The sequence below is a fragment of the Cnephaeus nilssonii genome, assembly GCF_951640355.1.
Source record: "Cnephaeus nilssonii genome assembly, chromosome: 10".
Taxonomy (NCBI): domain Eukaryota; kingdom Metazoa; phylum Chordata; class Mammalia; order Chiroptera; family Vespertilionidae; genus Cnephaeus; species Cnephaeus nilssonii.
Window position 1 is genome coordinate 40,218,638 of NC_137081.1, and position 25,183 is coordinate 40,243,820.

General features: G+C 35.7%; 1 protein-coding gene across 1 annotated transcript in view; it reads left to right on the top strand.

Moving 5' to 3' along the window:
- The window catches only part of TTN (titin), a gene marked incomplete at its 5' end in the record, with an annotated part of 276,293 nt that overhangs the window by 124,735 nt on the left and 126,375 nt on the right, over positions 1-25,183 (top strand). Inside the window, 26 exons of the mRNA XM_079783141.1 lie at positions 253-459; positions 1,401-1,501; positions 3,792-3,849; positions 4,357-4,440; positions 4,686-4,769; positions 4,996-5,079; positions 5,872-5,955; positions 7,041-7,115; positions 7,904-7,978; positions 8,598-8,690; positions 9,264-9,341; positions 10,237-10,305; positions 10,454-10,543; positions 10,682-10,978; positions 11,809-11,889; positions 12,657-12,734; positions 19,942-20,034; positions 21,977-22,060; positions 22,143-22,226; positions 22,356-22,439; positions 22,576-22,659; positions 22,797-22,880; positions 23,014-23,091; positions 23,492-23,575; positions 24,033-24,122; positions 24,401-24,475. Of these exons, the coding sequence (XP_079639267.1) occupies positions 253-459; positions 1,401-1,501; positions 3,792-3,849; positions 4,357-4,440; positions 4,686-4,769; positions 4,996-5,079; positions 5,872-5,955; positions 7,041-7,115; positions 7,904-7,978; positions 8,598-8,690; positions 9,264-9,341; positions 10,237-10,305; positions 10,454-10,543; positions 10,682-10,978; positions 11,809-11,889; positions 12,657-12,734; positions 19,942-20,034; positions 21,977-22,060; positions 22,143-22,226; positions 22,356-22,439; positions 22,576-22,659; positions 22,797-22,880; positions 23,014-23,091; positions 23,492-23,575; positions 24,033-24,122; positions 24,401-24,475 (2,478 nt within the window). The remainder of the gene's footprint in view (positions 1-252; positions 460-1,400; positions 1,502-3,791; positions 3,850-4,356; positions 4,441-4,685; positions 4,770-4,995; positions 5,080-5,871; positions 5,956-7,040; positions 7,116-7,903; positions 7,979-8,597; positions 8,691-9,263; positions 9,342-10,236; positions 10,306-10,453; positions 10,544-10,681; positions 10,979-11,808; positions 11,890-12,656; positions 12,735-19,941; positions 20,035-21,976; positions 22,061-22,142; positions 22,227-22,355; positions 22,440-22,575; positions 22,660-22,796; positions 22,881-23,013; positions 23,092-23,491; positions 23,576-24,032; positions 24,123-24,400; positions 24,476-25,183) is intronic.

Here is a 25,183-nt window from a genome sequence, read left to right on the forward strand (position 1 = left end):
TTTGCCTGCTAGCTCCCAATTTGACTCTCATTCTTTATTGGCTTATTGTTGACTAAAGGTGGGGAATCTAACATTTGAAATCATGAATAACAAATGTACACTCTGTAGTACCTTGACCAGGAAAGGACAGTGAAAATCTCCCATAATTAGTGCATGAGACCATCACAAAGGGAATGAAATCAAAGCACATTGTCATTCTTATCCCTAAATGGGCTTCAAGTATAATGTTGCCTGTTTTCAATATTATTCTAGAAGTAACTGTAACAGAAGAGAAAGAATGGTCTTACACCCGAGAAGAAGAAACTGTTTCAGTGCATCGGGAAGAGGAATATGAAGAATATGAAGAATACGATTATAAAGAATTTGAGGAGTATGAACCAGCAGAAGAATATGACCAATATGAAGATTATGAGGAACGTGAACTTGAACATTATGAAGAGTCTAAAGATTATATCACAGGTATGAGAAAAACTGCAAACTTGAACCATATTAAGTACATGCAAATTCCATTAGAACAGGATACAATTTTGGGTGCCCAGAGAAATTTGGAAAGAACTTTGTTTCCTTTGGCAACTTCAAAATGTTTATTTTCTTGGATAACTTCTAGAAAAATATCTCTATAATAATCTTACTGTTAGATTGGGTTTTGAGAATAACCTATTTACTCCTTATTTTTACTTTTATGAAAATAGCAAATGTCACTACATTTCTTTCTCCAAAAGGTTAGGAATTTATCTTCAAGAGCCTATGATCATTCTAGTACATGATCAAAAACTTCTGAGCATGTCTCATTCTGAGGCTTGTTGTGATCAAGCGTGATAGGCTATTGAGAAAATTCTCTAGCCTCAGGGGTCCCATCATCAAACTTGACAAAGACTCTTTCAAAGGTAAAGGCAGAGAGGAAGGCTAACAAGCAGTTTTGTTTTATCTCATGAAGATCATATTTTTAGGCATATAATTTCAGTTCCAAATAATTTATTTTACTCAAAAAAAATTGGAACTTTGAAATGAGTCAGTATTATGTCCCTTAATTTCTGATGTTTCTGAGTCTAACTTTGGGGTCATTCTGTATAGTTTTGAAGATAACATTAAAAGTCAATATTATATAGACAGGAGATTTAACCACCATTTTGTCTACCAGAAGTGAAGTGAGGATTTTAATATGTAAGAGACAGTTAAAATTACCTAATAGAAATAAATAGCAAGGAGGAAAGGGCACTGTAGGCTTGTTTAGGTCTTTTAGACCTTATCCTTCTGGGATCTCTGATTCTCACATCTAGAGGCTATGACTACACCGTAGATGAAAGATAATATTTTAATTATTTGAGTGTATTTAAGAAATAGTATTTTTATTTATGTTCTCACATCTAACATTAAATACCCTGTATGTACTTTTAAAGAACCTGAAAAGCCTATCCCAGTAAAGCCTGTACAAGAAGAACCGGTTCCCACAAAACCAAAGGCCCCACCCACTAAAGGTAGAGTGAGAAAAACTTTATCAGTACTAAGAGACCTGTCTTCACGTCAGTCATACTATAAATACCTGTTGTAGTGGCAGTATACCATTCATGTGTGTGTTTGGGGAATGTTGTGTTGTATGTCGTATTTCTTAACTTTTTATTCTTACTACTCTTGAGCAATCAGGTTCAGGTTTGTAAATCTGTTAATGTTGATATTTTCAAGTTGTGAAGAAAGCTGTCCCTGAAGAAAAAGTACCAGTGCCCATTCCTAAGAAACTCAAACCTCTACCACCCAAAGGTACTTTTCAGAGTGATAACTCCCCAAACATCTTTGTTACTTGTGTTCTAGAAACGTGTCTTACCACCTTGTCTGCTGCTCTTTGTTTTTACAAAATGAATTGTTGTAGTCCTGATGCTTACATGTCAGTTTTTCGTGTTTTATTTACACTGCATTCATGTGGTTGGTTTTAATGCTCTTCAATAATTAATATCTTTAAGTGCCTGAAGAATCAAAGAAAGTTGTTGAGGAAAAAGTACGCATTTCAATTACCAAACGCGAAAAAGAGCAGGTGACTGAACCAGCTGCTAAAGGTATAATAATTTCCTTCTTAGACCAAGTCTTTTATAATGTCTTTTGTAAAATTCAGGCAGCTATGTTTCACTTCATTTCATTGTTGTGTGTCTTTTAAATTAATCATTTGGAAAATATTGGATGTAAAAATCTGTAGATATAGGATAAGAAGTGAATGTTACCTTTAAAAGGAAAAATTACTTCAAAATATATCCATAGCCTTTTATACATTGACTGCATCCTGTCACATGGCTACAATATATAGAAAAATAGAATGTTTGGATGTCAAGTCAATGACCATTTGGCACATTCCTGGTTTATCTAAATTGATGTAATGATATAACCGTATTCATTCTAAAGCCATTCTGAAGGTTAAAAAAAAGCTAACTCTGTGTCCAGTAATTTTTCTTTTGCTTTTTACTAAGTATAAAGTAACTTCTCTATAATTTCAGAAAGCATAGTTACCTAGAATTTAGCTTTTCATTTCCAGTAAAGGATATTTCCTATAGGCAGAGACACCTGAACACTAAACATGATTTCACATTTGGGCTCTGCTCCCTCAAGCTTACTTGAGTACTTCTGTATGTTTTTATCCCAATGCGGTTCAAAATTATTTCCATGAAACATGTAAAGTTTCTTATGGATGAAGTATTGCATATCTGTCACATAAGAAGCACTTGAAAATTATTCTATCTGCTTAAAGAACAACAAAGCAAGAGTTGTCTGGGTGGCCCATTTCTTACATTAAAATGTCCTTATACTTAATATTTCAAGTGCCCATGAAGCCCAAGAGGGTTGTCACAGAAGAAAAAGTGCTTATTCCTAAAAAAGAAGTAGCAGCACCTATTAAAGGTACTTAATGCCACTCTTTTTAATGTTTTGTTTGTCTTCTTTGATATTCAATTCATGTTTAGTTCTATGTGTGAAGTTCTTCTGTGTGAAAGGCAAAGCCTGTTCTTCTGTTACAAATGGTTGTGTTCCTAACATGTCTTAATTTTGTTGAGAAATTGGAAAATGTCCAACCTAAAGATAATATCTTTAAAGTGCCAGGAGTACCTAAAAGACCAGAACCAGAAGAGATTGCCTTTGAAGAGGAAGTTGTAACCCAAGTAGAGGAATATCTTGAAGAAGAAGAATATGTCCATGAAGAAGAAGAGTACCTTCATGAAGAAGAAGAGTACCTTCATGAAGAAGAAGAGTACCTTCATGAAGAAGAGGAAGTCATAACTAAAGAAGAAGTGGTACCAGTAATTCCAGTCAAAGGTAGATTACATCTCCTACAAAGGGATACAGAGCAGCATCTTTGGAGTCTGAGTGTCTAATTTGATCAGATTCTGGGGTTTATTAGTACAGATGACCAATGCTGCTTATTTTAGAAATAGGCACTTTTAGATGCTTAAGTATGATTTCTGTAGTTGTTTTTTACATCCTATATCTTTTTGCAACCTTTCCAAAATTCTTAATAATATCTTTAAAGTGCCTGAGAAACCTAAGAAACCTGTTCCAGAAGAGAAGAAACCTGTTCCTGTTCCCAAAAAGAAGGAAGCCCCACCAGCAAAAGGTACACCATCATTCATATCGTGGTCATAGGAAAGCCTTTACCTGCAGATAAACAGTTAACTATCTTCTGCGTTCAAAACCTTGTGTGTGTTGTATCTGTTGTTAGAAATGTTAACTGTACTTTGTATGGATGTGCTGTTACTGGTAGTTAGAACTTACCAATAAACAATATCTTTAAAGTGCCTGAGATTCCTAAGAAGCCAGAGGAGAAAGTTCCTGTGCCCATTCCTAAGAAAGAGAAGGCTCCACCAGCTAAAGGTACCTCTCTTTGTAGTCCATCAAGGGGATAGTGTAGTAATCTACTCACATAGTATAACTTGATGAATCATATCAGTTCTTTCCCCATAATTATATTAACAATATTAATGACAAGGCAAGGACCACCCAACTGGTGACAGGAGCAGTTTACCATGCAGCCATCTCTGAATTTTGCTATTGTAGCATGCTGGTGCCTAATGCGTGGCTCCTCCTCTTCAATGGAAATTTCTTAGTGTAAAATAGATACTTATCATAACACCAAAATAGACAAAACCACTATTTACCAGGCATTGTGTGCTATCTTTGTCACCCATCTATGTTTTACAGTGTTGTTGTTGTTGTTGTTTTTAATTTTTATTTTTGTGAATTCCTTTGTTTGTGGCTGTTGTTTTCCATCTTAAAGTGAAATTGTTAGAATATCTACGATGCTTCAATGAAGTCCTGAAATTGCTGGATTCTTATCAGTGGGTGGAAATGTGACACTAACCCTATTTGGTGTCTTTAAAGTTCCTGAAGTACCCAAGAAACCTGTGCCAGAGGAGAAAGTGCCTGTACCAGTTCCTAAAAAGGTGGAAGCTCCACCCGCCGAAGGTACATAAACTTGCAATGCTGCAAATCATTTTTATTCCACATTTGCATGTGAGTAAAAATTAATCTTTGGGGATGCAACACTTTAATATTCCTGTATGGGAAAGAACATATTTATTTTAAGGATAAAATCCTTCTTGAGATACCTTGGTTATAGTTTTACTACCTTATCTTAATCTTTTTGAGGCTATGCTTCGACTCAACATTTTATGTTGTATAAAATTTGTTTCTAAACCATTTCTTTAAAGTGCCAGAAGTGCCCAAGAAGCCTGTGCCTGAGAAGAAGGTGCCAGTTCCTGCTCCTAAGAAAGTAGAGGCTCCACCTGTGAAAGGTACATCATTTCATCTTTAAAGTGCCTGGGGGGAAAAAACGAACAAACCTTTTTTAAAAAATATGTGTATGTATATTCACATATGAATTCCCCCACACTATTACATGTTTTTTAAAATTGTCTTCTTAGAAATATAAAAATCAGGTGTTTCATGATTCTTTTTCATGCCTATTGTACTCAAACATGTAAAAGAACACGTGATTAAAGACAAATAATATCTTTAAAGTGCCAGAGGTGCCCAAGAAGCTCATTCCAGAAGAAAAGAAACCAACACCTGTTCTGAAAAAAGTAGAGGCTCCTCCCCCCAAAGGTACATTCATCTCTAATAGAACCAGGGCCAAAGGGAAAACTAGCTGATATTGCACAGCCTCACTAACTCTAATTAACGCTTGATGACATTTACTTTGCTGACATGTGGTGCTCTATGATCACAGATGATTTGCTTTTCGTGTTGTCCCATTGTTATTAATGTTGTGCATACAAGTGATGCTTGATGGTTGAATAAATATCTTTAAAGTGCCAAAGAAACGGGAGCCAGCCCCAGTTCCTGTAACTCTACCTCGGGAAGAGGAAGTTCCATTCGAAGAAGAAATTCCTCCTGAGGAGGAAGTTTTACCTGAGGAAGAGGAAATTCTTCCGGAAGAAGAGGAAGTCCCTCCTGAGGAAGAGGAAGTTCCTCCTGAGGAGGAAGAATTCATACCTGAGGAAGAAGTTGTACCTGAAGAAGAAGAAGCTCTTCCAGAAATTAAACCCAAGGTGCCAGTGCCTGCAAGAGGTATAGCAGCTCTTCTTGGAATCACCAAGACCTCTTTTGTGTTGAATTCTGCCTTTCCATCTTTTCGTTCATCTCCAATTTTATCTCTGATGCTTTACTCTCTATGTTGTCTACCATCTAAATCTTAGAAAACATTCCATTCATCTGTGCTCTTATTAATGTGTCTGTCTTGTGTGTTTGTCTATTGTAAATCATGTGAATGTCTTTTCAAATTTCATGATGTGAAATGTCATCTAGTTGTCTGTGGTCTTATTCTCATTTGTCTTTTTGTTATACACGCAGTACTGTGCATGTGATTTTTAATGTCTTAAAATGAATGTTTTTAAGTGCCCGAAGTGCCAAAGAAACCTGTACCAGAGAAGAAAGTCCCAGTTCCCGCTCCTAAACATGTGGAACCTCCACCAGCCAAAGGTACAACTCCCAAAAGGGAATACACAGTCTCATAGCGTCACCAGAAAAATTATGGTGGAACTGGGTTGTAGGAAAAATTACATTTATAAAGTAGACAGTCACATTTTCACTTCTAAAAATGTGCAGGAACACTGATATCCATTTTTAATTGGATTCAAAGCAATATTTAGAACAAAGATGAAAAGATATGACCCAAAGCTGCCACAAAATTTGTGCCTGATTTCTCTATAATTTTGTTAGCCATTGTAATTTTCATACAGATATTTTGCAATGAAAAATTATCTACTCTGAAAAATATGGTAAATAAATATTCATAAATTTCATCCTTCAACCATTTATACTAAGTGCCTTTTAACATTAGGATGAAAAGAAAAAAGAAAGATTATATATTTATCAGAATACTGAATAACAACTTACGTCTTCTGATATATACATATAAATGTAGACCAGTAGCTTTTTATTTTGGCCTTATCTTTTGGATTTGTGCCTTGCTGTTTTAGCCTGAGAAAACTCTTTCACCAATCTGATCCTCAAGTTCCATTTGTATGAAATGAGGATACTAATATCAGTCCTAGTGAACTCAGATATTACTGTGAGGATAAAATATAGTACAGCATGTACAAGTATTCTACCACTGAATAAACAGTATCCAGATTTAACATATTCAATCAGCTCCCTGTACTGGTCAAAATAAATATATGTGTCCCTTCAAGTTCAGTTACACTTTCTGCAAAAGATCATGGTACCACTACTTGAAATAAGCATAACTCCCCCATCAGACTAAATAGTCATGTAATCAATGAAATGATAAAGCTGATCCTTTATTGGATTTCTAGGACTCAGAAATGTTTTATAGATGATGATTTAATAAATTACTAGTGAAATTTAAATTGATGAAGTGACCACATATCAGATATTAAAATAGGATGCTCTTCCTAATTATAACATAACATTTGGACTCCCAACTTGCATTACATCCTATCCTGAGTGAGTGTTGCATGTTGGTCTTTCTGTGTGTGGACTTCTTGTGTTCTCTATTTTTTTGTCCCTCACAATATTCTTATCATGAAATGATGTCTTTAAAGTGCCTGAGGTTAAGAAGAAAGTGCCAGAGAAGAAAGTGATCATTCCTAAGAAAGAGGAGGCTCCCCCTACCGCAGGTACTGCTGTTCCCAAGCAAACCAGACACTGTCATTTCTTTCCATCATGTAAATGTCCAAATGTTCTGTTTCAGTGTTTGCTAACATAACTTGTACTATTGCTGAGTCCATTGTCTCGGTGTTTGTGAAACTGAAATTATAAAATAAAATAATATCTTTAAAGTGCCTGTGGTGCCTAAGAAACCTGAACCCGAAAAGAAGGTGCCTCCTCCTGGTCTTAAGAAAGCAGTGGCTCCTCCTGCCAAAGGTACATCACCCAAAACAGGGATATGGTTGCCGCGCCAAAGTTGAACTCTGATGCTATCCACATAGGATGTTCAACAGAAATGTTTGCATTGTGTGGTCTGTTCTTTGCATTCATCATTTGTGACTCAGCTGTACCCATGTTTGTACTATGTCAAACTTTCCACTTTGCGTTTAATGTATTTTATCTTGATTCTCTATGTATGCTGTTTCTAAAAAACAAAAATGCTAAACTCATATATCTTTTAAAAACTAGAAGTAACTAAAAAAAAGTCCCAAAAGTACCATTGTCTCTCCCTACAAAGTAGAGGCTCCAATGGTAAAAGATAGAATATCTCTATAATGGACCCTTAATCTTAAACCACAACCTCTTTATTTTTGTCTCTAATTGATTCTGTGATATGTCAATGTTTCATCTTGTGCATGTGTATTCTATTTGTTCTCTTGTGTTTTTTTAAAAAAACAAAAAACAGAAAACTTGGCTTTTATGTACTCTTCTTTGATTCTTGCATTTTAAGTGCCTAAAACAATTAATATCTTTTAAGTTCCTGAGGTACCTAAGAAAGTAGAAGAAAGACGAATTGTTCCCCCTAAAGAAGAGGAAGTTCCACCAGTCGAAGGTAGATGACTTTCTGAGAAAAGAACACTTTAAAAGTCATCATTGTCTTATCATTGTCTAATATTTGAAGGTGATAAATGCACACTTCACTCCAGAAAACAAACATATGCCGACTCTAAAAGTAATTATTACTTACCTAATAGAAATGATGCAGGAAAACTAAAACCAATTGAATCTCCTTTCTTAGATACTTAACCTATTTGTCTGTTTGTTTGTTTGTTTGTTTGTTTGTTTCATTTTAATAAGACTCTTTGAAGGTAAACTATTTGCTATGGTACATTTTTCATCAACATTCCTTGGTTAGCAATTGAGGGATAAACTTGTCCAACAGATATTCCAGTTAAACCTGAGTAACAGGTTCAGAAAAATCTAACTTCTACCCCAAAGTGAATATTTAACTTGAAAAGCCCCGTTCTATTAAAAATAAATAATAATAATTTTAACTAGATCCAGTAGCTTTTTTTCAAGGACTAGTGAGTTTTCACACACTTTAGGAAGGCTGAGCTATGAATTACTTACACTGATCAGGCAACTTCAGTTTTCAGATATATCGTTTTAGTCTACTAGTAACATTCAAAAAAATTCTAAAAATAATTTACAAAATAATAATCTTTTTGAAGTGTATGAGGAGCCTGAAGAACCTATACCAGAAGAAGAGATCCCAGAAGAACCACCTAGCATAGAGGAGGTGGAGGAAGTGGTGCCACCTAGAGGTACAGCTGCTTTTATGGGTTGGACACTTAAAAGACACAATGTTCCAAATCTTTCTCAGAATTTGTATTTATCCAATATTTATCAGTATATTTTTATATAAATGATAAATTGAAGATTAATTATTATTGGCACCACAAGTTTTGTTTCCCTTCCTCCCCCCACTACTCCCACCTACTTTTTCTACTATAGCTGCAATGCAATTAGAGTGAGTGATCACATTTATGTTATTGGCACTTTAACTTTTTTCTGGCCAGCTCCTATTGTAATACTTTCTTATTTTTCAATCCTTAATTTTTTACTATTAAGATGGGGGAAATATTTCTGTGGTGTTTACTTTTTAGAATAATTCTTAGCCTATGATTTCTGAAGACTATGACAATCTTTTGTATAATTGATGTTTATAGGATTTCCAGGTAATATCCACCTTTTGAGTCATCACTCCATATTTAAAATTAACATTTAGGCTCCTAATATCTTTTAAACAAAAATCAGTGTTTTGGGGGGTTGGTATGTGGGAGTTGTTCTGTTCACAGCATGTCATTTTTCAAAATGTCCATAAAATATCTTTTAAGTGCCTAAAGTGGTTAAGAAAGCAGTACCTGAAGCACCTACTCCTGTTCCTAAAAAAGTGGAGGCACCACCAGCTAAAGGTATAGCAAATCCCAATAACTAATATCTTTAAATTCCCTTCATTTTCTTTTTAAAAGTGTCTTCTTTCACTGTTTCTTAGAGTCATTTAAGTAACAGGCTTACAAAATTGAGTAAGAGCTAGTAAAAATAAACCCTTTCCATTTCTTTAACATTTTTTTAGGATGTGAATGGATGATTATATATGTATGAATTATTATTCTAGAAGTTTCTTATTTTAAATAGCTGAGCATTTTAATGTTAATAGTATAGCTCTCTATACATAGCAATGAATCCCTCTTCCCCACATTCCATTCATAGATTTTATTCCATTACACAACAAAGGTTTTCTCATGTAATTATTATAATATGTCTGTTATATGGTCTTATAGGGGAAATATCTTCTAATGCTTATATAATAACTATTTCTATAAGCCATATTCCCTTCAAGTAATATTTGGCCTAAGCACTCAAGGTTATTACAAAATGTCCATTTTCATTGCTTCCTAATTAAGTTGATGCTTTAGTAGTGCCCTTAATAGATAAGATTATTCTGTCCCCATCACAGTAGACCTTCTCAGCAGATATAATAATGCCCAATAGAATATGATACCTATATTTAAAAAAGAAAAAGTCTTCATCAAATTAAAAATAGTAGCAGTGAGCTCAATATCAATATTGATAATTCTTTCTATTAAAAAAATAGAACCAGCACAGTTTTGGGGGGGCATAACTTCTTCTAAAGATATGGTTAGCACAAATGAGTGATCTGGAAAAATATCGTTATTTCTTGTCACAGTGTTATCTAATAGTACAGAGGGACTTCTTAGACTTTGATTATTGTTGGTGTCTGATGTTTTTATTTCATGTTTATTATTGAGTATTGTCAGCTAACTGAAACATCTAATATCTTTAAAGTGCCAAAGAAGGTTCCTGAGGAAAAAGTACCTGTTCCTGTTCAGAAAAAAGAAGCACCTCCAGCCAAAGGTATATCTTCTCTTTTAAACCTGAACTTCCTTTTCATCTCTTTTCATTAAGACTTGTTTTATGTCTCTGTGTCATGGTTGTTTTTGATGTCTTTGTCTATGAAAACTTGCTCTTAATAGTCCTAAATGTTAAAACCATATCTTTAAAGTGCCCGAAGTACAAAAGAAAGTTCCAGAAAAGAAAATCCCAGAAAAGAAAGTCCTTGTGCCTAAAAAAGAAGCTGTTCCCCCAGCTAAAGGTATTTTGGGGGAAATCTTTGATTTTCATATTGTTGCATGAAAACCTTTTTTCCTGTTGTTTTTATTTTATATTTTGAATTTACATCTTCATTTCTTCTGTGTTTAAAAAAAATCTCTTAAAAAAGATGCTCTTTCAGGGAGAACTGTCTTTGAAGAAAAAATATCAGTTGCCTTCCATAAGGAGGAAGTAGTAAGAGAAAGAACAGAACTAGAAGTAGTGGAAGCACAAGTGGAAGAAGCTCTTGAAGAAGAAGAGTTCCATGAAGTTGAAGAATATTTTGAAGAAGAAGAGTTCCATGAAGTAGAAGAATTTATCAAAGTAGAAAAACAGAGAATTGAAGAAGTACACAAAGTTGAAGCAATTCATAGGGTGATAGAATTTTTAGAAGCTGAAGAAGTGGAAGTATATGAAAAACCCAAAGCTCCACCCAAAGGTAGAGGGGAATTCTGTAGATATTGCAAATTGTCATATCTTGTTCTAACTAACTTTGTGTTTTAAGCACCTTTTCATGTTCAGTTTGGAACACCAGAAACCCATTTATTTTCCTAGTTAAAATCATTACATACTTTACACTTGTATCAAATACTTAAACTATTTGATACAAAGATTGATATAGAGATTAACCACAATATAATTTTAGCAAACAAGATAACATTTGACATCTACTTAGCTAAGGAGGTCACTATATGAATTTCTGGATTCTTTTTTAAATCCAACTAAGAATGTTACATGGTTGTTACAGAAATCAAAATAATAGACCAGTGCCATTGCTGAGTGAAAAAGACGCTCCTCAGTTCACTGTGGAATCTACATGTTCAGGCCAAACAATCATTACGTTGTTAACATTACAGTCAATAGTTCATAAGCTGATAAATTCCTTATCAAAAGCTTCCACCATTTGTCATTAGAAAAATAACATTAGGAAGTAAATGAATGTTGGTAACAGCACCAGAATTCTAGTATATTCTGAAGATAACCCATAATACAAATAATTCTTTACAATAGCACTCCAGATGTTGCACAAATTAATAATATGTTTGTGATACGAAGAAATGTGTGTGCATGTGTGTGCTTAGTATACATAGTAAATATACAATATAGGTGAAATTTAGTAAAACCAAGTCTTTTTTTTTAAGTAGGTGTGGTATAAATTTAAAAATATAAATAAAGCATTTTATCAGCCCTCGTTGTACTAACTTTAATAGTAATGTTTCATAATACTTGAAGAGTTCATTCTAAAGCAAAACACTAATATCTTTGAAGGGCCTGAGATATCCGAGAAAGTCATCCCTCCAAAAAAACCACCCACTAGAGTTGTTCCTCGAAAAGAGCCACCAGCTAAAGGTATTTCATTGGCAAAAAATTACTTACCTAATTGTACGTTCAGTAGCACGGTGGTTGTTTTACAAATTTGCATTCTACTTGATGTTTTTCTTCTGTGTTTTGTGTTTTGGTAATTTTTAAAGCAAACTAATATCTTTGGAGTGGCTGAGGGTCCAAAGGAGAGTCTACCAAAAAAGAAAGTCACTGTTGTTATACCTAAAATACCCAAAGCAAATGTCTCTTAACCAAATAGTGAACTCACATTTCCTTCTTTGGTACTAGTTCATTATATATTCACTAATGTGCTTATAGAAAAATCCATGTTTTCCTATTATTAATTTTAATAACCTTGCAAATATAACTACATAGTAACTATGTTTTTAATATTTCTGCTTTGTTCATTTTTATAAACCTCTTGAATTTCATGATAGAAATGAAAAAAATCTAATACATAATATATACTTATATCTTTAAAATCAGTGAAGCATTTAAGAACGTCATCACTGAAAAGAAAGTATCAATTATTCCACCAAGACAAGTAGCAATAGCACCAACTGACGCTGTCTTGTTACTTTTTCTTGTTAAATTCTAACATGAAAAATTCCCCTGGATGTGTTGTATTTCTTATCGAAATTCAACTCTCATCAAATACTGTAATGTATTTGATAAAGTGATATCTGTACTTGATATTGTTATGTTCTCTGTTGATTGACATTTCTCTTATGTTCTGTTTGTTGAAAATCTTTATGAATTTTTAAAAGTAAAAAATATTACTACTATCTTTAAAGTACCTGAAGCGCCCAAGAAAATTGTGGTAGAAGAAAAAGTACATGTTCCTGAAGAGCCCAAATTTCCACCAGCTAAAGGTACTGCCTTTGCTGATTGACCTCTAATATAAAACCCTCTTTTATTTACTTACTATGGAGAAGAGAGAGATCATTCTCCCCTTAATGCCACGATATAACTGATTGATATACACTTCAATTTATGTTCTATAACATAATCTTCCTGTATGCCTATAAGTTTATTGTTTGGGCTGATCCTCTTCTTAAGCAATAATTAAACAATATGACCCCTCAACTTCTTTTTCAAAAATAATTTATTTTTGAAGCTATTGTCAAGTAGCTCTGAAAACAAATAAACTTGTTCCAAATTACAATAGACAATGATGCTATCCCCAAAGGGCAGAGTGTTTCTAAACTGACAAATCAAGAAGTCAGTCACAAGGTGATCTAGAGAGATAAATTGACTGTGTTTAGTTGACTTCTTTTGGAATTTTTGACATTCTTCTTGTTAGATGCCCCTTGTTTGTCTTGATATTTTATATTCAATGATGAAATTCTTAAAAATAAAACAATCAAATATCTTTAAAGCACCTGAAGTACCCAAGAAAATTGTTCCAGAAGAAAAGGTTCATGAAGCTGTTCCTAAGAAGCCTGAAGTTCCACCAGCTAAAGGTACACACTGATGCTAATCACAAGATGAAGGAACTCTTTATTTAGTTATTCATGGTTTAAAGTGAATGTGTGTGAGGTTAAACCTGTGTAGTTTGTTTCTTTATATTCTTAATATCTTACATTGTCCTACATAACAATTAATATACTAATATCTTTAAAGTTCCTGAGGTGCCTAAGAAAAGTATTCAAGAAGAAATGTCACCTATAGTTCTTTCTGAAGACACAACGATGTACAGTGAGTGTAGAAAACTTGGTGGTTCCCTTTTGTTTCATTTGTGTTTGTATTGATTGTTTTTAAAAGTAAATATACTAATATCATGTAAAAGCCTTCACTCACCAAAATATTTAGCTAAGAGTAAATAATTTGAATGCTACTAGCCTCAAAGTTATTTCTTCACCGATCTAAAAAATAAATAGTATTGACCTTATAACATTGCTGGAGTTTAGAAAAGTCATTTGTCTTGTTGAATTTGTTGTCCTGTCTTATTAATCTGTTATATGTACAAATGTCTTTTGCTTTGAAGCTATTTATTTTCTCAGACTATAAAATAACTAACTTCATAATAATATTTTAATTGAATTTTATAGACTCAAAATGCTCAACCATTATTGTTTTTTACTCTTCAACACAATCTCTGGAAATATTTTGGCAATGCTGCAAATGACCATAGATTTACACAGTAATTAGAACCCCAAAAGAATTATGAAGCCTTTTTTTTAATTGGCTTTCATATAAAATTTTAATTAAATAATTTGAGAAGTAAAATTAAATAATAAATATTATTTTTTATTATTTGAATAATAACATACTCTGAATAGAATACTTTCAATAATATGAGTAGTGAAAATGCCAGTAGTCTAGATATTCTTACATTTATTTTCATCTAAAAAATTCCCTGTTTAAAGCCAATTTTTGTCACTGTAATTCTAGGCTGGCATAAAAATATATGCTGACTCCCTCCTTTTGTGTGTGTGTGTGTGGGGGGGGGTGTTTAAATATGTTTTTATTGATTTTAGAGAGGAATGGAGAGGGAGAGAGAGATAGAAACATCAAGGATGAGAGAGAATCATTGATTGGCTGCCTCCTGCACACCCCCTACTGGGGATTTAACCCACAACCCAGGCATGTGCCCTTGACCGGAATCGAACTCGAGACCTTTCATTCCGAGGCCGATGTTCTATCCACTGAGCCAAACCAGCTAGGGCCTGACTCACTTCTTTGAATACCCTCTCTATACTTGAATTTGGTTATTGTCATCATCCAGTCTTCCTTTCTAAAAGCTGGAGGAATCTTTTTTTTTTTTTTATTTCTTTCATTTGCCTTATTTTCCAAATATTTAGTTATTTTTTTTATTTCCTGATTTCAACCCCTACATGATTTTAACATTAATATTAAACAATAAAACAAAAAATTAGATGCAGTTTTAAAATATAGATAACTAGGTTTTGGAGAAGAAAAAGGCTTATCTGAATTTCCAGTAGATCAAATATCGAAGAATTCTTGATGTAAAACTCAACATTGACCCTCTTCTTTTTTAACAAACCCATAAAAAATAAGAGCAATAGAAATTTTGTCCAGTAAATGTCTGCAGAAAAAGTAGAATTATATAGTCCCTTTCCAGTGAATTCCTCAATTTTATCATCATGTTAATAAAGAAATGTTGAGTCATATCATAAAACTGGGAAGGAGACTTTTTCCTAGCCAATGTGTTATTGTCACTAATATTTGTCTATGTACAATTGGTAATTTGAGTGATGACTATGTATTATGTTTTTATTAATACTGTTCTTCATCCACTTTGAAATGAAGCTAATTGTATACATACTAATATCTTTAAAGTGTATGAAGTATTCGAAGAATCAACCACAGAAGAAAAAGTGTTTATGACTCATCCTCAAAAGACAAAACCCAAACTAGCAAAAGGTATATAACATGATGACACAGTCTGAAGAATATTTATTTGTGGCTCTTTTTAAAAGCTCAATATTTACTTCACCATTTATGACTATACTCATATCTTTTAAGTGCCTGAACCACCCAAGAAAGTTGTTCCAGAGGATAAAATATATGTGATTATTCCTAAAACGAGAGAAACACCAGCAACTAAAGGTATATTTAAACAACACCAAACTTCGATGAATATCTTTGACTTCAAGACACAAAAGTTGCATGTTATATAATTCACTGTTTTTCTGAGTTCTTAATATAAACCTACTAATATCTTTGAAGAATTTGATACAACCAGAAAAGTTTTTCCAGAGGTAGAGTTTCCTGAAGCTGTTCCCAACATTTCAGAGCATCCTCCTATTGAAGGCATAATTCTTAGTTATGAAAATCTAAATAAGAAAATTCTTCTTTGGTCTACAAAATGAGTTTACTGTTGTGTGTAGATTCTCACAACCTCTAATGCTAAAATACTAATATCTTTAGAGCACCTAATGTCCCAAGACAAGGAACTATGACATGCCCCACCAAAAAAGTCCCACTCATACGATGTACAGAGAAAAAATGTTAGAACAAAAATTAAAATCTGAATTTAAAGTTAGAATCTCTGCTAATATACCTAACTTCCTTAGTATGCCATATCTTCATGTCTTTGCCTTTTTTCAACTAAAACCTACTAATATCTTTAAAGAGATGGAAGTCTCTGAGGAAGGTACTCCAGAGGGGCCAGCTTCTGCTGCTAGAAGAAGAAAGATAACATCACCAAAAGGTACAAGCCAGAAGAAAGTGGACTTTCTTATCTCGTGATTATAGTTGTAGTTAACACATGTAAAACTACTAATATCTTGAAAGCCCCAGATGCTACCAAGAAAGTCATTTCGGATAAGTGGCTCCCCAAAAGCAAAAGTTTGATTGGGTATATACATATTCCCATGAGTGGTTTAAGAGAAAACAGAGGGGAAATTATTTTTTCCCCTTATATATATGGGAGATGGTTGGGCTACAAAGTTTATCTATGAGGCCTCCAGGGAAAATATGTATACATATAATGTGCAGATGTAAGCTGGATAGATTCTTCAATAGAAAATAACTGTTACTGTGTCCATAAAAATTAAAATCAGAATAGCTAGAAAAAAAAACATGATAGGAGACCACTTATAACATTTATATCCCCCCCAAATTAGATTGAATTGGCTCATTATTCTATAATGTAGAAATCAGTGTTATCAAATGACAGAGGTGTTTGGTTATAGACTATAAGTCCATAATTCAACTCTCCATAGGGTTGAAATCCCAGAATATAATATAACTGCCTATTATAATTATTTTTCTATTAAAATAAGCTTACTACCAAAAATAAGCATATATATTTGAAATAACATATATCCCATAAGACTTAAATATTATAGAAATATTTTCAGAAAACCATTACTTAAAGAAAAAATATCAGATTTAATATGAAACTGTTCTATTTCATCTCTAGCTGAGAGTCTTCTACAACCAAAGCAGTTAAAACAAAACCAGTTAAAGTTGGAATTCTGCCCTGAATACTTAACCCCTCTCATTGTCTTTTATTTTTAAAGAGTCCTACGTTTTTCCATTTTGAATATTTTTAGGTAAATTAAAAGTTGAGAAATTTTTTAACGTCCAGAATAATAATTTCTGTAATTTAAAAACTAAACATTTTGACATTGTTTTCTCAGTCTAGAATCTTTGGGTTGTTCTCCTCTCTGCTATACCTGAAAAACAAGCACTTTTTTAGAGTGCTTAATGTGAGAGTACAAAAGGAAGCTAAACCAGATAAGAAAGGAGCTGTTTTTCTCTCCTCAAACTAATAGCTAAAGAAAAGTACATTGTTAATTATTTTTTAAAGATAAAACTTTTATCTTGAAGCTAATTTTCTATGATCTAATTTTCTATACATCTACCATTTCAAGAAATAAAATTAGTAATTTTTTTAATATATCTTTATTGATTTCAGAAAAGAAGGGAGAGGGAGAGAGAGAAACATCAATTATGAGAGATAATCATTAGTCAGCTGCCTCCTGCACACCCCCACATTGGGGATTGAGCCCGCAACCCAGGCATGTGCCCTGACCAGGAATCGAACTGTGACCTCTTGGTTCATAGGTCAACACTCAACCACTGAGCCACACCAGCTGAGCAAAATTACTAATATTGATAGTGCCTGAGGTGACCAAGAAAACAGCTCCTGATAATCAAATATTCACACTATTACCAAAATATCAGATTTTCGGAACAGAGAGGTGTCCCAGTCTGAGGTATTCCTGCAGGTAGAGTTATGATTAAAATCCTTCATTGCTCTTCATCACTCTGAAGTACAATGAATTAATATCTTTAAAGTGCCTGAATCACCTCAAGAAGTTGTCCCTGTCCAGAAAACACCCATGACTGAAGTTGAAATTAAAACACCTTCTACTAAAGGTATCATTCATTCTGTCATTCCTTTTTTCATTTATTCAATGAATGCCTATTAGGTACATGGTGCTAGTGAGCTGGGGAGTAATAAGCAAAGACAAATAAGGCCGGATTCCTTTCCTTAATGCATTATACCTCATTCAGTTCTTGAAGGAAATGCCCTTGTAGCCATAAAAATATCTTTTATCCAATTAATGTGACTCATGTCTCCACTGATCCTTAATCTCTAAGTCTGATACTAATATCTTTAAAACACCAGAAACTATGACAGAAGTTGCTCCTGATATGCAAGTATCTGAGGATGTTCTTGAAGAGCCAGAACCTCGGCCTGTGGAAGGTATATGTCATGTCTACACAGATACTGAAGAAGAGATGATCTGCCCTCTGCTCTTAAAATTATGTTTTCTAATGTTCTCCATAACCCCTAAACATACTAACCTCTTTAAAGCAGCCTCTCAAAAGAAAATGTGTGGCCATATTTATCAAAACAGAAAACCCTCCCATTAAACGTATTCATTCAACAAATACTTAGTAAGGAAGGTCTGCAGTGACATAGAAATTCTGCTGGGTGCTGGAGAAGGGTGAATCCTCTTCTCAAGGATCCTACCACCCCATTAGACTTAGTTGGTTCATGGGGCAAGCAGAGAATGGAGAGGGAGAGAAGAGACTTCCAGAAAACTGTATTTGCTAACTCATGGTGGTTACTGCTTTTAGTAATCATTCTAACTCTTAAATGTGAAATACTAATATCTTTAAAGTGACTGAAGCTCCTCAAGAAGTGGCTCCTGTGAAGAGAGTTCCTTCCAAAAAAAGAGAGCCTCCATCAGTGAAAGGTACAAGTTGCCATGCCTTCAAGCTGTAGAAGAAATAGCTCTTGTAGTCTTGAAAATACTTGCTTGTACCTCCTGATCTTCATAACACTAAATGTTACAATACTAATTTCCTCAAGCGCCCGAAGCACCCCACGAAATTCCCCCTGAGAAGAAAACATCTGTGGTTCCTCACAAAAAGCCTAAAGGCCCTCCTGATGAAGGTACATGTTGCTGGAAGCTTAGAGATTTGGAAAAAATCTCTTTTCCTGTCTAAATGTGTTTCCTGTTTGTACTGGTTCCTGTAACTCCTAAGTGTAAAAATATTAATATCTTTAAAGTGCCTGAGGCTCCCAAAGAAGTCCCAGAAAGGAAAGTGCATCCTCCCCCAAAGCCTGAAGTTGTACTTGTGGAAGGTACATTCCCGACCTCCCTTCACGGTGGGGTAGGGAGGGCGATGGAAAGAACCACCTTGCTAGCCTGGGAAGTTCTCTTGATGTGTCAATGTGATTGCTGTCTGTGTTGATCCGTGTAACTCAAATGTAAATGTACTAATATCTTCAAAGTGCTCGAAGCTCCCAAAGAGGTTGTCCCTGAAAAGAAAGTGCCTTTGGTGCCTCCTAAAAAGCCAGAAATCCCACCTGTGACAGGTATTTGTCCTGGATTCGGGTTTAAGAATATATGTTATCTGCTCCCTAAAAAGATTTTGTTCCGGTGACCTCATAAGTCCTGACTGCAATGTTACTAATATCTTTTAAGTGCCCGAGGCGCCCAAAGAAGTTGTCCCTGAAAAGAAAGCACAGGTGGTGCCTCCTAAAAAGCCAGACGTCCCTCCCCTGAAAGGTATTTGTCACTGATCCTAGGTTTGAATGAGGCAGAACTCGTCTGCTCTTGCTAATATTTTCTCCCAGTGGTCTCATTAACTCCTGACTGTAATTTCACTAATATCTTTTAAGTGCCTGAGGCTCCCAAAGAAGTTGTCCCTGACAAGAAAGTACCTTTGGCGCCTCCTAAAAAGCCAGAAGTTCCACCAGCCAAAGGTAGTCACCCTCTCGCCCCTGTGTTGGACACTGTCTGTCTGTCTGTCTTCACTCTGTCTAATCACCAACCTACTAATATCTTTGAAGTACCCGAGGTGCCAAAGGCAGCTGCCCCAGAAAAGAAGGTGCCTGGAGTGATTCCTCCCAAACCGGAGAGTCCTCCCCCTGAAGGTAATGTCCGAGCTCTGTCTATACACCAGGGAGAAAAGTAACTCTTTTTGGCTGGAAAATTCTATATGCAAATAGCATTACGTGAAGGTGGTATCATTCCAAAGAGAGACCAACCAGAAGTTTTCCAAAATGCCTTGGTTTGTGATTACACGGTAGAGTCGTTCATTATTGTCACTTTTTTTCCTAAACACAAATTACCGGTATCTTTTAAGTGCCAGAGGTGCCGCCGCCGAAGGAAGCCATCCCGGAGAGGAAAGTGCCCCCCGTGGCTCCTCCGAAGAGGCCGGAAGCTCCGCCCGCGGAAGGTATTTATCCTGGTGTTGCTGGTCCCGCTTTTCCGGGGGCGGGGCTGAGCGCATGTGCGGAAGTGTGTCCTCCAAGCTTCCGGGACTGTAAGGCTTGGGGCAAATACGTTGTCACGACCGCCTATTTATAGTCTCGAACTAAAACACACTAATATCTTCAAAGTTCCTGAAGCTCCTAAAGAAGTTGTGCCCGAAGAGGCAGTGTCTGTGGCTGTGCCCCAAAAGCCAGAAGCCCCGCCTGCCCGAGGTAGTTATTCCCACGGCGCTGTGAAGAGGGGAAACCCTGGCCTTGCTCCCTTCACAATGATTATAGGCCTCCACTGTTCATGCATTCTAAAAATACTAATATCTTTCAAGCGCCTGAAGCTGCTCAAGAAGCCGTCCCGGAAAAGACCATTCCCAAGGCACCGTTCAAAAAGCCGGAAGCCCCACCTGTCACAGGTATATGTCAGCCCTGGCCTCATTTTGCAGAAGAAATACCTCCTCCATTCTTGAGAGTGGTTTTAGGCCATTGCTCTTCCTTAACCGAAGTGTCAAACGACTAATATCTTTCAAGTGCCTGAAGCTCCCCGAGAAGTGGTCCCAGAAAAGAAAGTGTCCAAGGCACCGCCCAAAAAACCAGAAGCTCCGCCTGTCGCAGGTATGCGTGCGCCCCGACCTCATTCTGCCGCAGAACTAGCTCTTCTGCTATGGAAAACAGTGTTAGGCCATGGCTCTTCATTAACGTCTGTGTAAAACTACTAATATCTTTCAAGTGCCTGAAGTTCCTCAAGAAGTTGTCCCAGCGAAGAAAACGCCCAGAGCTCCACCCAAAAAACCAGAAGCCCCACCGGTTTCAGGTATTTCCCACCACATCCTTATTCTACAGAAAAGAAAAAAAAAAAACAGACCTCTTTGCTCTTGGAAATCATTGTAGTCCATTGAGCTCATTAACCTAAGTGTAAAACTACTAATATCTTTTAAGTGCCTGAAGTTCCTCAAGAAATTGTCCCTGAGAAGAAGGCACCAGCGGTGCCTGCGAAGTTGCCAGAAATCTCACCGGTTACAGGTACTTGTCACTCACCTTAGACTTAAGAAGATACAACTCTTCCAATCTTGAGAACATTTTCTCCCAGCAGTCTCATAACTACTAACTGTAAATGTACTAATATCTTTTAAGTGCCTGAGGCGCCCAAAGAAGTTGTCCCTGAAAAGAAACCGCCTGTGGCGCCTCCTAAAAAGCCAGAAATCACACCTGTGAAAGGTATTCGTCACTGACCTTGGGCTTAAAAAGACATAACGCTTCTGCTCTTGAAAATATTTTCTTCCGGTGGCCTCATAACTCCTGATTGTAATTTTACTAATATCTTTTAAGTGCCTGAAGCTCCCAAAGAAGTTGTCCCTGACAAGAAAGTGTCTGTGGTGCCTCCTAAAAAGCCAGAAATCCCACCTGTGAAAGGTATTTGTCAATGATCTTAGGTTTAAGAAGGCATAACTCATCTGCTCCTGAAAACATTTTTTGTTCTAGCAGTCTCGTAACTACTAAATGTAAATGTACTAATATCTTTTAAGTGCCTGAGGCTCCCAAAGAAGTTGTCCCTGAAAAGAAAGCACCAGTGGTACCTCCTAAAAAGCCGGAAGTCCTACCTGTTACAGGTACTTACCGTTCACCTTAGACTTAAGAAGATAAACTCTGCTACTCTTGAACTTCTTTTGTTCTTGCAGTCATAGAACTACTAAATGTGATCTTACTAATATCTTTTAAGTGCCCGAGGTGCCCAAAGAAGTTGTCCCTGAAAAGAAAGCACAGGTGGTGCCTCCTAAAAAGCCAGACGTCCCTCCTCTGAAAGGTATTTGTCACTGATCCTAGGTTTGAACGAGGCAGAACTCGTCTGCTCTTGCTAATATTTTCTCCCAGTGGTCTCATTAACTCCTGATTGTAATTTCACTAATATCTTTTAAGTGCCTGAGGCTCCCAAAGAAGTTGTCCCTGAAAAGAAAGCACCTTTGGCGCCTCCTAAAAAGCCAGAAGTTCCACCAGCCAAAGGTAGTCACCTCTCGTCTCTGTGTTTGATACTGTCTGTCTGTCTTCACTCTGTCTAATCATCAACCTACTAATATCTTTGAAGTACCCGAGGTGCCAAAGCCAGCTGTCCCAGAAAAGAAGGTGCCTGAAGTGATTCCTCCCAAACCGGAGAGTCCTCCCCCTGAAGGTAATAATGAAATTATCCAAACTAGCGTTTTTGAAAAAGAAAAACTCTCTTCTTAGTGTTATAAACATCTTTTTTGCAAAATAGTTCCTTAAACAATTCTAGTGTTAAGATGAGCTTGTGTCTTTAAAGTGCATGAAGAGCCTGAAGAAATTGTCTCTGAAGAGCCTCCAGCTGAACTTGTGGAAGAGCCAGAGCCCGTGGCTCCTCCCAAAGGTACTGGGCCAACCGCCAGGTTGCCTTAGCCAACCCTTCACCCTTCTTTCCTGGAGAATTCTGGGCATTATGAGCTTTTGTCTTGTTTCTTACTCATCGCCACCTATTCTAAAATAATAAATTCTAAAATCTTTAGTGACTGCACCACCTAAGAAACCTGTCCCAGAAAAGAAACCACCTGCTGTCGTTGCCAAAAAACCTGAACCACCACCCATGAAAGGTATATTTCACTGCCACTAGCTTCCTACAGAAAAATGTCTGTCTTTAAAATGGTGTTTTACTGCTCTCCTTAATGGTTCCCGCATGTCATTGAAACTATGAGCTAAAACGTACTAATATCTTTTAAAGTGCCCAAAGTGCCCAAAGTGCCCAAGGAAGTTGTTCCTGAAAAGAAAGAGCCTCCCGTGGTTCTCAAGAAACCAGAAGTCCCACCTGTCAAAGGTACATGTCACGGTCCCCCATCTGATGGAGGTGGATCCAGCCTCCAGCCCTTAAAACATGTTTTGTTCTGTGTAAATGTGATAAATGTTTACCAGCTCTTCTTCCTAATGACAAAATACTAATATCTTTAAAGTGCCTGAAGTTCCCAAAGAAGTTGTTCCAGAAAAGAAAATAGTCATTCCCAAAATGCCCGAATTCCCACCAGCTAAAGGTACATGTCACGACTGAAGTTCTGCAAAAAGTGCTCAATCTTGGTCATTTGCTTATAGGAAATCCTTTTGTTTGTCAGATCTCTTATGTTCACAACTACAACTACAAACCTGGTATTCTGGATGGTTGGGGGTTAAATTTTGTAAATAACATCATTTAAAAAAAAAAACAACTAACACTTCTATGATGAGCATTGGAAGAGTTTACTAATGTGGTTTTGTTAATATTTATAGGCCACATTTTCCTTCTTTCTCTGTAGTTCCAAGATTAGGTCATTGACCTTATGGTGAATTTTTCTTGCATCTGTCCCTGTGTTATTTGAACTACATGTGAACTAGATGTGGTATAAATTCCATGTCCTTTCAACTACCTAGAGGTAAAACTAACTAATATCTTTAAAGTGCTGGAAATGCCAAAGAAACCTGTCTTAGAAGAGAAACCAGCCGTTCCTGTTCCCAAGAAAGTGGAATCTCCTCCTCCGGAAGGTACGCGTAAGACCATGAGTGAGCTTGCCACTTGTGCTATTTCTTATCTAAGCCTTGTTCCTCTTTTTTTTTTTTTAACTTAGTATCTTTTCATCATTTTCTGTCCTTTATTTGTCTTCATCATTCTTAATTAGCTCCAATCTCAAATCTATTTTTAGTTATCAGTCTGCAGCATTTAAGTAGGATTTTGTAACCTGTAACCTGTATTAAACAAAGCTCTCTAATGTACACAGGAGAGGAGAACTAATGACTATGAAAGAGATTAAACATCAAAAGGCTTTCCAGCATTCAAATCAAAAGAAACAGATGTCAGTGAAAATAAGATAGATTTCACCCTAACAAAAATGAGAGACGATATTAATTGAAATGAGGAGAGAAATCATTGATTGTGCCCAGTGTTTGTGCATTTTAGAACATTGTTTCACACATTGAATTAAAATTAACTGTATCTTTAAAGTATATGAAGAACCCGAGGAAATTGCTCCTGAGGAGGAAGCACCAGTTCCTGCTGTGGAAGAAGAGGAGCCAGAAGCCCCCCCACCAGCAGGTATAAGGCAGATCCACTGTCTGGGCAAACACATCATTTGAATATTTAATTTTTATGTCATTCCATATATTCTTTAAGGTAAAATGTCAGTCTTTAATCTCCTCACTTGAAATTTGACTTCATTGGCAAGAACAAACATCATTTGCACATAAAACTTCGATCCAACAGACTTTTACAATGTGTATAACAAAAAAGTAGAAGTGGTTTTTAATTCATTCATTAGTATTAAACTTTTTACTATAATCATCTGACTCTAAAAAAAATTCCTATCTTTCAAGTGCCTGAAGAGCCCAAGAAGATTGTTCCAGAGAAGAAAGTTCCTATCATCAAAAAACCAGAAGCTCCTCCTAAAGGTACTTATAGTAAAATAAATCCATACTTACTTCTTTTTCGTTTGCTGTCTGAAATTTGACACTTTCCTTATTCTGTGTTGTGCTGTGTTATGTGTTTAACTGTTACCCATATGTTATAGTGTTGAACAGACTTGTCAAATCAATGTGTAGATACTGTATCTTACAATGTTATATTATTAAATGCTACTAATATCTTTAAAGTACCTGAGATGGCAAAGAAAGTTGTCCCACCGAAGAAAGTCCCAACTGTTAAGAAGCCAGAAACACCAGAAGCTAAAGGTACTCATGTCATCATTGACATCATCGTTCTTTTAAATAGTATTCTGATATCTTAAATTGGAATCCAATAAATTGTCCTCATTATTGCATAACTAGGGACAAAAAAAATGTCTTTATTTTGTTTTCATTAATTTAGTGCTGTTCCATTAATTATAGATTCTTTATTCTTAACACTTTTAAATGTTTTTAAATACTCTTTTTAAAATAAAACTAATATCTTCAAAGTACCCGAGGTGCCCAAGAAACTTGTTCCAGTAAAGAAAGAACCAGTGCCTGTTACCAAAAAGCGAGAAGTCCTTCCAGAAAAAGGTACCTAGTATGAAGAAAACTATCTATTTATCTGAACACTATTTGAGCATTTTAATAATGATTCTCAGGGGAAAATAATAGTATAAGTTTATGCAAAATCACATTTTACAGTAAGAAGAG